This window comes from Vombatus ursinus, unplaced genomic scaffold (assembly GCF_900497805.2).
Source record: "Vombatus ursinus unplaced genomic scaffold, bare-nosed wombat genome assembly UNPS02014785.1, whole genome shotgun sequence".
Classification (NCBI taxonomy): Eukaryota; Metazoa; Chordata; class Mammalia; order Diprotodontia; family Vombatidae; genus Vombatus; species Vombatus ursinus.
In genome coordinates this window covers 6,728,384-6,743,722 of record NW_020954563.1, presented here as the reverse complement: position 1 = coordinate 6,743,722, position 15,339 = coordinate 6,728,384, and the positions used below count along the sequence as shown (strand labels likewise).

General features: G+C 42.5%; 1 protein-coding gene across 1 annotated transcript in view; it reads left to right on the top strand.

Moving 5' to 3' along the window:
• PTPRT (protein tyrosine phosphatase, receptor type T) overlaps positions 1-15,339 on the top strand; it is an 885,105-nt gene that overhangs the window by 639,541 nt on the left and 230,225 nt on the right. The window contains exon 10 of the mRNA XM_027867127.1: positions 293-395. Within this exon, the coding sequence (XP_027722928.1) occupies positions 293-395 (103 nt within the window). The remainder of the gene's footprint in view (positions 1-292; positions 396-15,339) is intronic.

Here is a 15,339-nt window from a genome sequence, read left to right as displayed (position 1 = left end):
TCTCTCTCTCTCTCTCTCTCTCTCTCTCTCTCTCTCTCTCTCTGTCTTTCTCTCTCTCCCCCCTCCTCTCTCTTCCTCCCTCCCTTCTCTTCTCTCCCTCTTTTCCTTTCTCTCCCTTTTCCCTCTCTCTCACTCTCTCCCTCCTTTCCATCTCTTCCCCTCCTCTCCTTGTCCCTCTCCCTCCCTCCTCTCTCCCCCTCCCTTCTCTTCTCTCCCCATCTCTCTTCCCCCCTTTCTCTACTCCTCTCCTTCTCTTCTCCTGCCCACCTGCTCCCCTCCCCTCTCTCCACAGCTCCTTCAATGCCTGAGTATGACACAGATTCGCCTTTGAATGAGACAGACACAACCATCACTGTCATGCTGAAGCCTGCACGGTCCCGGGGTGCACCTGTCAGGTGAAGTTCTAATTCTCTGTTGGGGGGTAGGACAGGGGGCATATCAGATTTCACCCCTCCTTGTAGGCCCATACATTTCTCTTTTCTCTGCAGTAGTGACACTGACACATCCTGGACAATGCCAGCCGCCAGGGGCATAACTAGGGAGTGGGATGGCATGGGGCAAAGCTAGAAGTGAGGTCACAGAATCTGCTTCCTGGCCAGACAAAAACTGTCCAGCCCCAAAGAGAAAGGTCAGGGAAGAGAGATTCAGGTCAGGGAGGGAATGAAGAGGGTTCTGCCTCTGGCAATTTACTTCTTCTAATACTGCAAGAGTTGACCTAGGGGGAGTGGAGAGGAATTCAGCTTATCTCCAGGAAGCAAGCCTGGCTCAGTTTGATCCTCACCAGCCTGATCCCTGGAAACACTTGTGGTGGCACCCCCAGCGCAGAGAAGGAACACAGTTGAATCTAACATAAGAATATAAGCGCAGGCTAAGCAAAATCAACACCATCACCGTGCTAGAGTCATTGACAGTCACACATTCAGGGATGCTAATGTAAAAGTCAATGGCAAATGTGTTTAGGGATGGGGATAATAAGAGTTAGCATTTATATAATGCTTTAAAGTTTGTAAAGCGCTTTATAAATACTATTGCATTTTATCCTTATAACAACCCAGGGAGGTGGGTACTGTTATTAAATATTGTTTTAGAGGCAAAGAAATAGAGGCAAATAGTGGTTAAGTGACTTGCCCAGGGTCACATAACTAGAAAGTGTTTGAAGTTAGATTTGAATTCAAGTCTTCTTGACTCTAGTTTCATCTAGGACACTTGCTAGACCATCCACTGAGCCACCTACCTGTGATTTCATTGATATAGTGAACATCTAGGTGAGGAAATTCCGTCTGCCAGTGCAGGGCAACCTTTGTTATAACTTATAGTATTAGAGAATTGCCTAGAAGCATTGAGAGGTTTTGACTTACCCACGGTTACACATGGGTTAGAGGCAAGATCTGAACCTAAGTCTTCTTGAATCCAAAGTCAGCTCTCCATCCAGCCAGGAACTTTGTCTCAAGCACCAAGGTCAGTGGAAAATGTGTTTATGAAGGACAAAGGTGGGGACAATAAAGAGCATACAGCATGTGTGCTGCCTGGTGTGAAAACCAGTCACAATACGAAGCTGGCAGATCCAGCCAGAGATTCAGGGAATGGAAAGCTTGCAGTGTTCCTGTCAATCTGCCCAGACAAAGTGTTCAAGGTCTGTGCCCTCTTTTAAAATTGTGGCTTGGAGACATGCCTCTGTGGGCTGTGCACAGGAGGATTTTAAAGAGCCCTTTACCCCCAGCAGCCTGTGCTTACATCCATGGAATGAGAACCTGGGGTGGCATTCTCTCAGACAAAAGCGTGCTTCCATTCCTGGCCACACCAGTGAGAGACAGTATATTCTGCCAGAAAAAAAAAAATCCTTGTTGAGTATTTCCACCCGCTCAGAGATCGTTAAGTGGATCTACCTCCGGTTTGAAGAACCACCTAAGGGAGTCTTCCTGGGAGAGAAACTTAGCTCTAGGAACAGGATTAGAAGCCTTAGGCAGAGATGTCAAACACATGGCTTTGGTCTGCATTGCTCTTGATCATGCCCCACACCAGATTAAAATGTAATTGAGAAAACATTTAACAAAATAATAAAAATTCAAAAAAATAACATTTAAAAACTAAGTCAGTATGCATCCCACAGAGATCCTTATTTACCAATTAGCGGGCCCTGATTTCCACTTGAGTTTAACACTGCTGCAGTAAGGGACCTCAGAAGAGATAGACCCCAACCTTCTTTTACAGATAAAGAAACTGAGGCCCCAGAGAGGGAAAGGTGATTTTCCTAAGATAACACAAGTAGTAAGTAGCAGAGGCAGGATTCAAACCCAGCTCCATGGACTCCAAGTCCAGTACTTGGCCTTGTATCGTGTGTTGCCTGTGCCCTCAGTAGCACCAGCCCCATATCCACCTCCACTGAAGCTGAAGGATTTGCTTGTATGTGCTCAAAACAAGAAACCATTTCTGTAAAGCACTTCAAGATTTACAAAGCACTTTCCCATGATGTATTCCCTTGGAAAACAGGGTTCAATCCCATTTTCAACAGGAGGACAGAGAGCCTCTTAGAGGTTGTAATTCACTCCTGTTCATACAGCAAATAAGTATTAGAGGCAGGTTTTGAATGCTGGTTTTCCTGATGCTCTGATTCAAGTCTGATTCTCTAACCACTATACCATACTGCCTATTATAGGATTTCAGGAATATTATTTGTTCTAACTCCCCCTGCAAAATATGACCCGCTGAATGAAATGTGTATTTAAATAGAGCAGCCTTTTTTTTTTAATTGGCTTTCATTATTCTTCCTCCACCCCAGGGTCCAAATCACAGCCCTGCACAGAGATTATAAGAAGGCCAATAAACAAAGCACAAATCATGGGCAATTCTTAGCTGTTCCCTTGGATACTTCCAAGCCTCAAATGATGATAAGTTGAGATACTGTTAAGCCATGGTTAGTATGAGTGATGTGTTTGTTTGTAATAATGTACCATGTGACTGGGCATTCACAACACATTTTATGCTGTTCTATGTTTTGCTTTCTGAGAATCCTATCCACCAAACCACAAGATTCCCTTGTGGGTCCCACCTGCTTCACACTGTATCCCTAGACTACCATTCCCCCCCCCTTCCATTCTGCCTGCAACACTAGAGCCTAGAACCATAACTAAGAATTTATGATCCTAGGGAAAGTTCCACAAATTGACAAGTAGCTTCATTGGAAAGGGTGAGGGGTGGGGGTGGGTGAGATGGACTAAAGCACTGTCATATCATGAGTAGAGAACAGTGAAAGACCGCTGCTGGGGAGGCTCCAGGAGGTGGAGGAAGCAGGATGAGTTAAGAAGGAATGCATACTGGTCTGCAATCTGGGCACTTCCTAAATTAACTCAATGATCCTTGCTAACTAGGTATCCAGTTCTGTTCTTTGTATGCTACTGGAGGACTGCATGTGCTGTTAACACCCTCTAAATTCAGTACCAGAAGATAAAGTCCCAGTCACCCCATCCTAGTTATAGCTTTGCTAAAAGCTATGAAGCAAAGTCCAGAGGACTTATCTACTCAGCCTAGTAGCTTTGAGGTTTGGGGTCATTTGGACAGGTATAACAGACCTGACACAAATAAGACTTTGATTTGCATTGCCCTAAAGTGGCTGTTGTTCAGTCATTTTCAGTTGTATTCAACTCTTTGTAAAGACATTTGGGGTCTTCTTGGCAGAGATATTGGAGTGGCTTGCCATTTCTTTCCCCAGCTCATATTGCGGATGAGGAAACTGAGGCAAACGGGTAAGTGACTTGGCCAAGGTCACCCAGCTACTAAGTGCCTGAGGCCAGATTTGAGCTGTGTGACCTTGGGTAAATGACTTAATCTATGTCTGCCTCAGTTGTCTCAACTGCAAAATGGGGATTATAATAGCATTTACCTCCCAGTGTTGTTGTGAGATCAAATGAGATAATATTTATAAAACAACAAAAATTATTGATCAGACAGTGCCCTATGGCTAGAACTGATAGACAAGTTTCTGGTCAGCATCAGTTTAGGGAATTTGCATGCCTCAAGTTTACAATTCCCAGGAAATCATAGGTTCAGACCAAAAATAAGTAATTATCATCTTAACATTAATCTGGGGGATGGCTTCTGCTAGGGAAAGAGAAGCAAACTGTACAGGAGTAAATTTTTAGAGTTTTGAGTGGACAAGCCTCTTTCAGCCATTATTTGCTCACTGGTAAGATGGGGATAATAACTCCTCTACCTGCTGATCGGGATTGTTGTGAAGACTAAGTGACCTTCCCTGCTCGTGGCAGCAACCTCTCCCCTCAGACCAGACGTGACCCAACATCCCAGGTTGGTCTATCGAGAGCTGGACCTTAAACCTTATGAGCCCTCTGGTTCAGCTGCCTCACTTTACAGATGTGGAAACTTAGGGCACAGAAAAGTTGGGTGACTTGACTAAGGTCACACAGGTAGAAATTGACACTGTCAAATTTCAATATCCATGATTTCAAGCTTAGCTCTCCAAGGTCAATACTCATTCAAGTGTGTTATGTTGTTTGGTTTTGTACCTCTCCATGCCCCAATTGGGCTAGACGTTTGTGAGAGCAGGCACTGGGGCTTCTCTAAGTATTGTACCTCCTTTGTAAAAACACAGTGCTCTGCATAAGTGTGTGTATGAGGGAGGAAGCAGGGAAGGAAGGAAGGAAAGAGAAATCATTCATGTAAAAAAATTATCTCTCCCTCTTTCCCTTTCCTTCCTTCTTTTGTGAAGGTGCTTTGTGAACTATATAATGCTATACAAATGTAGGTGTTAGTATTTCAGGCTGCTGGGAAATAATTTAGAGAAGATTCGTTGAACCCAGATTAATAAATAAGCAAAGCCCTCAACACTGGTAAGATCAAGTTCTCCCATGCTTCTTTTATGCATTTACTGTTTTCTCTTTTGCACAGCTGTTACTTCTATAGGTAGCATATTCTCCTACAAGATTATAAGGGCCATGAGGGCAAGGCCTGTACCTCCCCAATGCTGAGCATAGTCCATAGTAATAGGCATTTAATAAATGCTTGCTGAATTGAATTCATCATCAGAGTAGCAGGGAAGCATCTTAAAAAGCTGAAGGGAGAGTCCAACTTTCCGTGACTCTATGGGCCGAACCAAAATAAGGTCAACTTAATGTTCTTTCTGGTATCATGATAACTATCTGTCAAACCCTTGGTCAGATTTCCATATGTCAGAGAGTCATAGAGGTTGTGACCCACGGAAGGGAAATTGGAGATCATCTAGTTAAACCTCATCATCTATACAGGAGGAAACTGAGCCCCAGTGAGGAAATAGGTTTTTCCCAGGGTTACACAGGTAGCAACTAGCAGATCTCTGATCACAAGGCCAGGACTCTTTCCGCTAGTGAATGCTGTTCCCATTCAATTGGGGTAAAATGGAGTGAGGGGTAGGGAGGGAACAGTGTGATGTCAGGGAAGCAGTTGGGTAGAGTGGAAAGAACACTGAATTTTTAGTAAAGAGACTTGCCTCTGACATTCATGAGCTGTGTGACTGCATGGAAGTCACTCCAGCGTTCTTAAGAGGTTTTCTCTGAACCTCCATTTCTGCTTCTCTAAAGAGGGGATTTTAAAAAATCTACATCATCTTCTTTACAGGGTTGCTATGGGGCTCAAATGAGATGATAGATGTAAAGTGATTTGCAAATTTTGCAGTACTAAATAAATGGCATTGTTGTCATGGCATCATCTTGGTTCTGTCCTTCAGTAACTTGGGGATGGAGCAGCTAGGTGGCTAAGTGGATAGAGCACTGGGCCTGGAGTCAGGAGAACCACAGTTCAAATCTGGCCTCATTCACTTCCTAGCTACGTAACCCTGAGCAAGCTTTTTTGTTTGCCTAGGAGGCAGCTAGGTAGCTCAGTGGACAAAGCGCCAAACCTGGAGTCGAGAAGACCTGAATTCAAATCCAGCTTCAGACATTCACTAACTGTATGACCCTGGGAAAGTCATTTAACCTGTTTGCCTTAACCCATTGGAGAAGGAAATGGCAAACCACTCCAGTATCTTTGCCAAGAAAACCCCATGGACAGTGGGGTCATGAAGAGTCAGGTACAACTGAACAACACCACCTTGGGTTTCTTACAACCTTGCTAGGCCCCATTTTCTTTATCTATAAAATGAGAGTTGGAGTGGAGGGACTTGATATTCTAAAATTCTGTGATTGGGTTTGGTCACCTGGGCCAGAAGCACCCCCTTGAAAGATACTTGACACTTGTTAATAAGTGGTGAGGGCCACGGATACATTCTGTGGCCCTAGGCTCGATCCCATAACGTCATTGGCACCAAGTCCTAACCGGAGTGTCCAGCCCAAAATTTATATCTCTATACCACCACTTTTCAACTGTTCTGCGTTTTGACCTTTCTTCTTGTATCTGTGATAAGCCACTCTTCCAGTACACCCTTTCTCCTCGCCTGTGGGATTGTCCCTCTCATTCAAAGCCAAATCTGTCAGATTTTAGCTTCTCCAGAGGAACAGGTGAATGAGAGACCTACTACCTGGGCTAGTGTGAAGGGCCTGACATTTGGGGCCTCCACCTATTCATTGCTACAGCTGCATCCACTGTGTCACCTGATCTATTTCTAGAATGCTTCCCAATGGAAATTTATTACCTTAACGTGGGTTTCCTCAGGCCTCCAAAGAGTTATTGGTTTTTAAGTGACCAAAGTGCAGAATCATTTAAAAGATCAATCAAGCAGGGACTTGAATCTAATACTCAGCTCCTACCAGAGTGCTCGCAAATGTCTGACTCCCAACCCTGTCATTCTGATCTATTTATTACTATGGTCAGAAGAAGTTGCTTGACCTTGTATTAATCTTGATATGGTCCCCACAGTGAGACTCAGCATGCATCCCCACGAGCTGTGGTAGACCCAGTCTGAGCACACGGGGTGGTCAATTCTTTTTGTGCACAAATGGTGGCAACCTCTACTTTTACTTTTCTATCACTAGAACAAAATGTGGGAAAGAGTCAACTTCCCCAGTCTTCCCAATAGGCTAATCTTGTGATCACAAATAAAGACTGACCTGACCCTGCCTCCAGCAGAGAACCCTACCCCCTGTCCTATGGTGAGCCATGGACAACGAGAGATAAGAGGCGTAGACATAGGCTGAAGATTCAGTTGGGGAAAGGATGGCGTTACTGCATGGAATGGACAAGAGCTAGTGGTCAAGATGGAGTGATGAGTCATGGCTGAGGACTATGAAATAGCCAAAGCCTGGTACTCAGTCAGGAGAAGAGAATAAGACACAGCACGTTGGAGGTAAAAACAAATCCAAGTCTTACCTCCATTTGGAAGTCTCTTATGCTCTTCCTGCTGAATAACAGAAGCCAATGAAGACTGAGATTCAAAGGCTGTTATAACGGAGCAGTTCATTACGTAGACTAATTATGAGCAACCTCTCACTGAGGGCCTCGGGAGAGCCTTGGTGTCTTTGTAGCACTCCAGGAAATATCAATAAGCATCATTAAAATCTCAAAAAATGAGCTAATTTTAATTTTGTAACAGTAAAATATATGCCCTTTTAGGAAGTAAGAGGTGATTGAAACATCAAACAAATAAGGGTGAGGGTCTTAACCTTTAAAAGTCTGGATTGTAATTATAGGAATAAAAGAAGACATATTCACTAATCCAGTTGTCCTCCACTGTGGGGGATTAAGGGACACAGAATCTTGTCCAAGGCCAATATTGCACTTTGGGTTTTCCTTTGAAGAATTCCTATAATATGTAAGCTCCTCGAAGGTGAGGACTTTCATTTTTTTCTTTGTATCCCCAGTTCCATGCACACAGCAGGAGCATATTATTTCTTGTTGATGGACTAATCAGTTAATGAAGTTTTTCTGTATAGAATTCAGTTCCTCCATTCCCTCCTTGTGGCACTGAGCTGACCCTTGGGCTCTAGGAGACTATTACCAGCAGAACACAGGAGCTGGTAGGTTCTTCTCAAACTGGAAAGGTCTATTGATTACAGATCCATTGACTGCCAGAGCCTCTGTTGGCCAGATTCCAACTTGGCTGAACCTGGAGAGCTCATTTCCAGAAGGTTGTCCATGAGTTGATGACCATAGCAACTCATGAAGGTCATCTGTGAATCCATGGAAGCGTTTCAATCTGTGTTGGTGGAGGGACTACCCACAACAATGAAATCATGAAATCCTAAATGGAAAGAGTAGATGGGCAAATGCTTCCCTCTGTCTCTTTATGTTTAGATTCCATGATGGATTCATCCCTCTAGAAGAATGAGCTTAAAGGCTTAAAAATTAAAATAAATGATTTCCTTTCCTGGCCAGCCAGAAATTGAAGCTTGATAGGGAGAACTAAAGGATGCCAGAAATGCTGATTTGGGGGAGGAATGGATACTTACCCATGGCTCCTTCCATGCTGTGGTGGCTCTTTGTGGACCAGGAACATGATGGGTGGTGCAGGCACTAGGCATAGGTAGGCAGTGGTGCAAGGTGGCAATTACAGCCTCAAGTTTGCTAGTCTGGATAGTTGGAGTTTAACAGGACCAGGTAAGGGTTCACTGGGGCAGACTCTGTCAATCACTGGGAAGCCAATAAAGAGAAAAGGCTGAGGGAGGGATAGGCCTTGGTCTGAGGGTCTAAAGAATCTTTCAAAACAACTTCACAGGCAGGACTCAAAGGGGAAATACAATAGAGTTCTCCCGTGTAGGAGAGAACTCTGGCCATAGCTGGCTACTTTGACAGTGGTCTGAGGGATTCTTCAGCCTTTTAATACTATAGTAGCTCAGCCCTCCCTGTTCAACCCCACCTACCCTGCCTTGGCCCCTCAGTAGTTAAAAGGCATTCATGGCATCTCTGACCAGGCTTTCCCACTCTCACTATCCTTTGGCAGGGTCCAGATCTATATCTGGTCACTGGACTCAGATGGTTCTGCTGGAGAAAGTGAGGCTGGTGACTTTGCACAGCCCTGCCTCACTTAAATCCAACTCACTTGTAAGTCATGGCATCACCTTCCTGATGTCACGGTCCTCTTTGAGAATGAAGGACAAACAACAACAACGATTCTTTGTCCGGGACTCTATTTCCAAAAGGATGTAGAGGATCTTCACAGACTACGGGCTCTGGTCTCAGGCCCTCAGCTTCCTCTATAACATTGCTGTCAATCTTCCAAAAGCATGGGTCTGCCCATGCCACCCCTAGCCCCACCCCACCCTTGCTCAAATATCTTCACAGGCTCTCTTTCTACTCTAAATAAGATACCAATTTCCATGTTTAGCATTCAGAGTCCTTTATGATCAACCTACCTCTACAGATTTATTTCATATGGATATCCGTAATGCAGAGACAACATGGCAGGTATATAGAAAGCTGGGCTTAGAATCAGGATGATTTACCTCCAAAAACTATCTCTGATTTGTACTGGCTATGTAACCTTGGACAAGTTACATATCCTCTTGATTCCCTAGGAAATTCTCTAAGACTTTTAATAAAAGAAGAGTTGCTTTTTTGCATTGGTAGAAGGAATTTCTTTGTGGAAGACTCCCTGCAGAGATGAAGTCAGAGATCTGGCTCATTCAGTCATTCTTCATTTTATAGAAACTGGATCCCTTTTTGTTCCCCAAACCCAATATACCATCTCCTGTCTCTGCAACCTCGAACACGCTACTCTCCATGTATTTTTCCCTCACCTCTAGCTGTTAAAATCTTTAGCTTCCTTCAAGGCTTTTCCACTGGGCTGCCCAATTATTAGTATTCTGTCCCTCTCCAGATTACTTTATAGTCACTTACTTGTTTATATGTTTTGTGTCTCATGAGTATGTAAACCCCTTGAGGGCAGGGTCCTTTTTTTGTTTGATTTTTAGTTTATATGCATCCCAGAATGCTTTGTACCTACAAGGTACTTAACTTTTTAAAAAATGAATTAGAATAGAATCCTTCAGTAGTTTGTCTTGGAACCCAGGCAGTGCATTTGTTGACAAGAAATTGCTTATTGTCCCAAATACTCAGATTAACAAGTACCTTCCCTAGCTTGTCTTTGGTATTTGGATGTTTGGTTGAAGAGACATAAACTAAATGACCTCTTAAAGTCATGCAGCCTGGGAATTTCTATACCTTTCCTGTTATTTCAGACTTGAATTTAGCAAGTATTATACAAGGAAAAAAAGGTATGGTAGAAAACTACATCAGGAAATGGAGGTGCATCTAAGTTTTAAAGAAAGAGAAAACTTTATTGAGAGAAAAAGAAAAGATGATTGACAAATTTCCTCCAGGATTCCTTTAATAAAGGCAGATCTGGGGTGGGAGCTCATAAGCACACCACAGATCAACTTGGGCTGTCTCCTGAGCTCCAGTGAACGAAATTGAAATCATTACAGTCTGATTTACAGGCACAGGTATGTGAGTGTCCAATTAAGACGGAAAAAGTGAAAATTTAGGGGATTTATTAACATATATCAGCCTGAGGATTTTGAGACTCTGTCCACACAGTGCAAGATGAGGTGCTACAATTATATTTAGCAATCATCTCTCTAAGCCAGTTCACCTCTTTTGGCTGCCCAGGCCCCATAGAGTTCCATCCCAAAGCTGCAGAAGGCACAGGGGCCTCCATTTTCTATTGTCAGGTGAGAAGGGCAGAGATGGTGATGAGGTAGAAAAGAGTGCTCGAGGCAGATGGAGCAAGCAGGATGCAGGACATGAGATAGGAGATAAGAGGCAGGAGTGACCAGCCAGAAAAGTGATCAAAGAAGACTATGCATTGAAGCCGCCACTGTGGATTTGGATTTACCTGGGTGCTTCAAAAAGCACCCCCAATTACAGAACAACTCTGGCCCTCCCCTTTCCTGTTCTCTTTGCTTATCGGTATGATAAAGGCACCTCTGGACTACCTGACATCCCAGGCATTTGGAACCGTGCTTGCTCCTCCCATTCTCTTGTCCCCTTTCCCTCGTTCCATAAAACTATATTTAAACCAGACATCTAACCCCAATAACCTCCTTTGCCTCCTACGGAAAGCAGGGCTGCGGGCTTGTCACCTATACTCTACCTCCCACGTGGAGCAGATCCCACTGGGGCTCTGCCTCACAGGGAGCAGTCCCCCTTGGGCGCATCACCCCAATAAATGTCTTTCTTTCACTTGGAGACTGTTCGAGTGAATTCTTTCAGGACAAGAGGACCCGCACATCTATTCCTCATCATTTCAGGTGGCACTCCACCATTCTTGGGGTACACCTTGAACTTATCAGTGGGAAGCAGAAATTCCCTCACCAGTAGGCAAATATCTGGGGGAAGGAATGTGTGTAGGTTAATAGGGCACTAGCCTGGTAGTCAAATCCAAGAGTCAGGTGGTAGGCTGCTTAGAAGGAAGTTTTCCTTCCATGTATGATTGTGTTTAGCCAGATAAAATTCAGAAGATCTTTTGTAAATTTGGACAAAAATTAGTAGCATGCGTCTCATAGTCAGAAAAAGCATTTGCCGTCTTAGTGTCTTGTTTCCTCTTTTGGAGGAGATCAGATTTTCACCTAAAATTTTCATTCAAGAAAGGAGTTCATGCCTTCCCTACTCAGGGATGCAATAGTTTTAGCTGTGGTGACTCTGGCTCCCTCAACCATTCAATAAACCTTTATTAATTACTTACTGTGTGCCAGACTCTGCTGAGTGCTGTGGATTCTAAGAAAAGCAAAAGACAGTCTCTACTCTCAAGGAGCTCACATTCTAATGGTGGAGACAATGTGCAAACAACTATGGACAAACAAGCTTTATCAGGATAAATTTGAAATAATTAAGGGAAGAGGGATCTGGAAAGGCTTCTCATAGAACATGGAATTTTAGCTGGGACTTGAAAAAAGCCAGGGAAGCCAGGAGGCGGAGAGGAGGAAGGATGTTCCATGCATAGGAGACAATCAGTTAAAATGCCCAGAGTTGGGAGATGGAGTGTCACATTCGAGGAAGAGCAAAAAGGCCAGTGTCATGGGATTGCAGAGTATGTAGGGATGAGCAAGATGTAAGATGACTGGAAAGGTAAGAAGGGGCCATCCAAAGGGACTTTGGATGTTAAACAGAGAATTTTATATTTGGTCCTGGAGAAGATAAGGAGCCACTGTAATTTATTGAGTAGAAGACATGATCATACCTGTGCTTTAGGAAGATCACTTTGACAGCTGAGTGAGGGATGGACTGAACTAGGGAAGGACTTGTTGCAGGCAGACCCACCAGCAGGCTATTGCAATGGTAAGATTAAAGGTGAGAGGCAATGCACCAATGTGGTGGCAGCGTCGGAGGAGAGGAGGAGGCAACTGTAAACTCTTATTGCCTAGGTCAAGTGATAGGAAAGTAAAACTGGAAGATGCATATTTTGTAAGGAAGAACTAAATGCACAGGAAGAAAAAAGGGGAGTTTATACCTTTTAAAGACACCATTTGGAGAACCCATATAATCACCAATGAAGAGGTGATGGCATCGTCATGGTCATCACTTACACCAGGAACTCTAAGTTCCCTTCATCTTCTTCATCGGACTTTGGCGAGCCTACAACCCAATGTAGGTAAGAATTCTATTTGTGCATAGAATACTATACTACATAGCCCCCTATGTCTATTTATATCCTGCCCCCAACTCCTCAAACATTCATATGTTCCCTGAACAATAAATGTCCAGAACTTGTTTTTTCCTTTATAACATTGTTTAGATATATTCGTTCTTTCTTTGCTTCCAAGCTAGCCACCTCTTCTGTGTAAAAACAATTTTTACTGATATCTTTTTTTTGAGAAGCATTGTAGTGTAGTAGATAGAGATATGGCCTCAGAGTCAAGCCAAGCTGGGCTCAAATCCCGTCTCTGTATCTCTGAAATGGAACAGTATCTGTGACCCTGGACAAGTCCCTCAACTTCTCAGTACTCCCCCCCTCAACCCCTGCAACTCTCTAAGACCATAAATTGAAAAGAAGGCATCTGCTTTTGTAGTGGAAGTTTCTGACTGTAGCTGGTTACACTGATGAAATGACAAGTCCTATTAAAAAATAGTTTTCCATTACTTTCATTTCCCAATAAATCCCTGCCCCCTTACCCCAGAACCATCCCTTATAAGAAAGAAGGAGGAGGAGGAAGAGGAGTTAGCTCAACAAAACTGACCAATACATCAATCAAGTCAAACAGTATAAGTTATATTCTACCTCCATAATTCCCTACCTCTGCAAAGAAGGGATTTTTATATTTCTTCTTTGTTCTAAGCTTCGTCATGATTACAAATTGCTGTTTTTATCTATTTATTTTACTTTACATTGTTGTAATCATGAATACACACACACACATTTTTTCCCTGGATTTGCTTACTTTGGTTCATGTCAGTTCATACAATTCTCCCATGCACCTTCAAAATCCTTGCATTCACCATTTCTTACAGCATAATAGTTTCCCATTATGTTCACAGAGCACAGTTTGGTTAGCCAAATGACCATTCCCCAGTTGACGGCATCTGTTTTGTTTCCAGGTCTTTACTAATATAAAGAGCAGCTATGGATATATTGGTTTTTTTTAATTCAGCCTTTCCTTCTATCTTTGACCACTTTGGGATGCATGTCTAGGAGTGTGATAGGTCAAAGGGTATAAACATTTTAATCACTTTCTTAGTATGAATCCTTATTCGTTTCCAGAATGGTTGGACCAATTCAGTAGTTCTACCATCACTATACTATTAGTTTGCCTATTTTCCTACAAATTGTTCTAATACTCTTCACATTTTTTTGCAATCTTTATCAATATACAGAGTTTTAGTTGAAACCTGAGTTGTTTGGATTTCCATGTCTCTAACTATGAGTGATATGGGACTATCTTCCATATGGTTACTTATCCTCTGGAATTCTTCCTTTGATAACTGTTTGGTCATATCCTTTGAATATTTATTAATTAGAGCATGCCATCTTGCCATACTATATTTTGTGTTAGTTGACTTTCTCTCTCAGATATCAGACCTTTGTCAGAAATATTTGATACAAAGATTTTACCCCCAATCATCTGCTTCCCTTCTTATTGGGTTATTTATCTTAATGCAAAGCTTTTCAATTTCACATCCTCTAAATTCTTTATTTTAACTTTTATGATTGACTTTGTTCTTTGCTTGCCTCTCTGGCAATCATGAAAGGTACCTAATCTGGTTCTCTTCTATTTTTATTAACTTGTATGATCACTGATACTCAGTTCATGTAGCCATATTTTTTTTGTCTAATTGTAAACAGTATACAATTTAACATGTTGGCTTAAATTTAATTTTTGCCAAACCTCTTTTGTATTACAATATGCTCAAAGTTATCTTCCCTGTTATCCTGTCCAAGGAACCACACAGTAGCTTCTCTAGAAATTCATATGTAATAGAAGATTTTTATCTTTGGTGCCAAGATTATACAATGAGATATCTCATGAGTTACGAATCATGTAGTCAGAATCTCAGTTTGAAGAGACCACAGAGTCCAATCCCTACCTGAAACATGAACATGGATCTTCCTTTCCCACATTGCTGTGGTTATTGACCCCTTTCAAATACTTTTAATGATCTGGAATCAGCTACCTCATGAGGTAACTCATTTCGCTTTTTAGATACCTCTGATTGTTTAGAATGTCTTTAAAAAAAAAAAAACATTGAGCCAAATTTTACCTCCCTTCAACTTAACCAGTAATTTTAGTTCTGCCCTGTTTGACCAAGTAGAATTAAGTCTCTTCTCTATACCTTGTTAGCTCTCTTCACTGGTAGATAGACGGATAGATAGACAGATCATTCATTAAGCCTTAACCCTATGCCAGGTACCATGCTAAGCTCTGGAGATGCAAACATAATCACACAAGGCAGTTCCTGACCTCCAGGAGCCAATATTCCAATAGCATAAGCTATACATAAGTGGCAGCTGAAAAGGGGATGGAGTGGGTCAGGAGAAGGGAGGGGGAAGGTAACACACATCTCTCCACAGCTTCCCTGAAGTACCTGTACCACTTTCCAGGGTGATCACTTGTAGTGAACATAGCATTGGCTTTCTAAAGAGTCGTGGACCCTGGGTTTGAAAGACCCTTTGACCTTGGGCAAACTCTGTACCTTCTGTGAGCTTCTAATTCCTCAACTTTAAAATGAAATGGTTGGACTATGTTTTCTAGAAGATTCTTGCCTGCTGAAAATCATTTGCTTCTGTGACTGAATCAGAATACTAATTTGGATGTATATGGTCCAGTTTGTTAGTGTAGATACTCATTTTATAGCCTATCTTGCTTATTTGTTTTACACATGTGCACCCTATATATACACATATATACATACACACAAATGTATATATACATATATGGGGGTGTGTATATGTATATAGGTGTGCATATATATGTATATATGTAT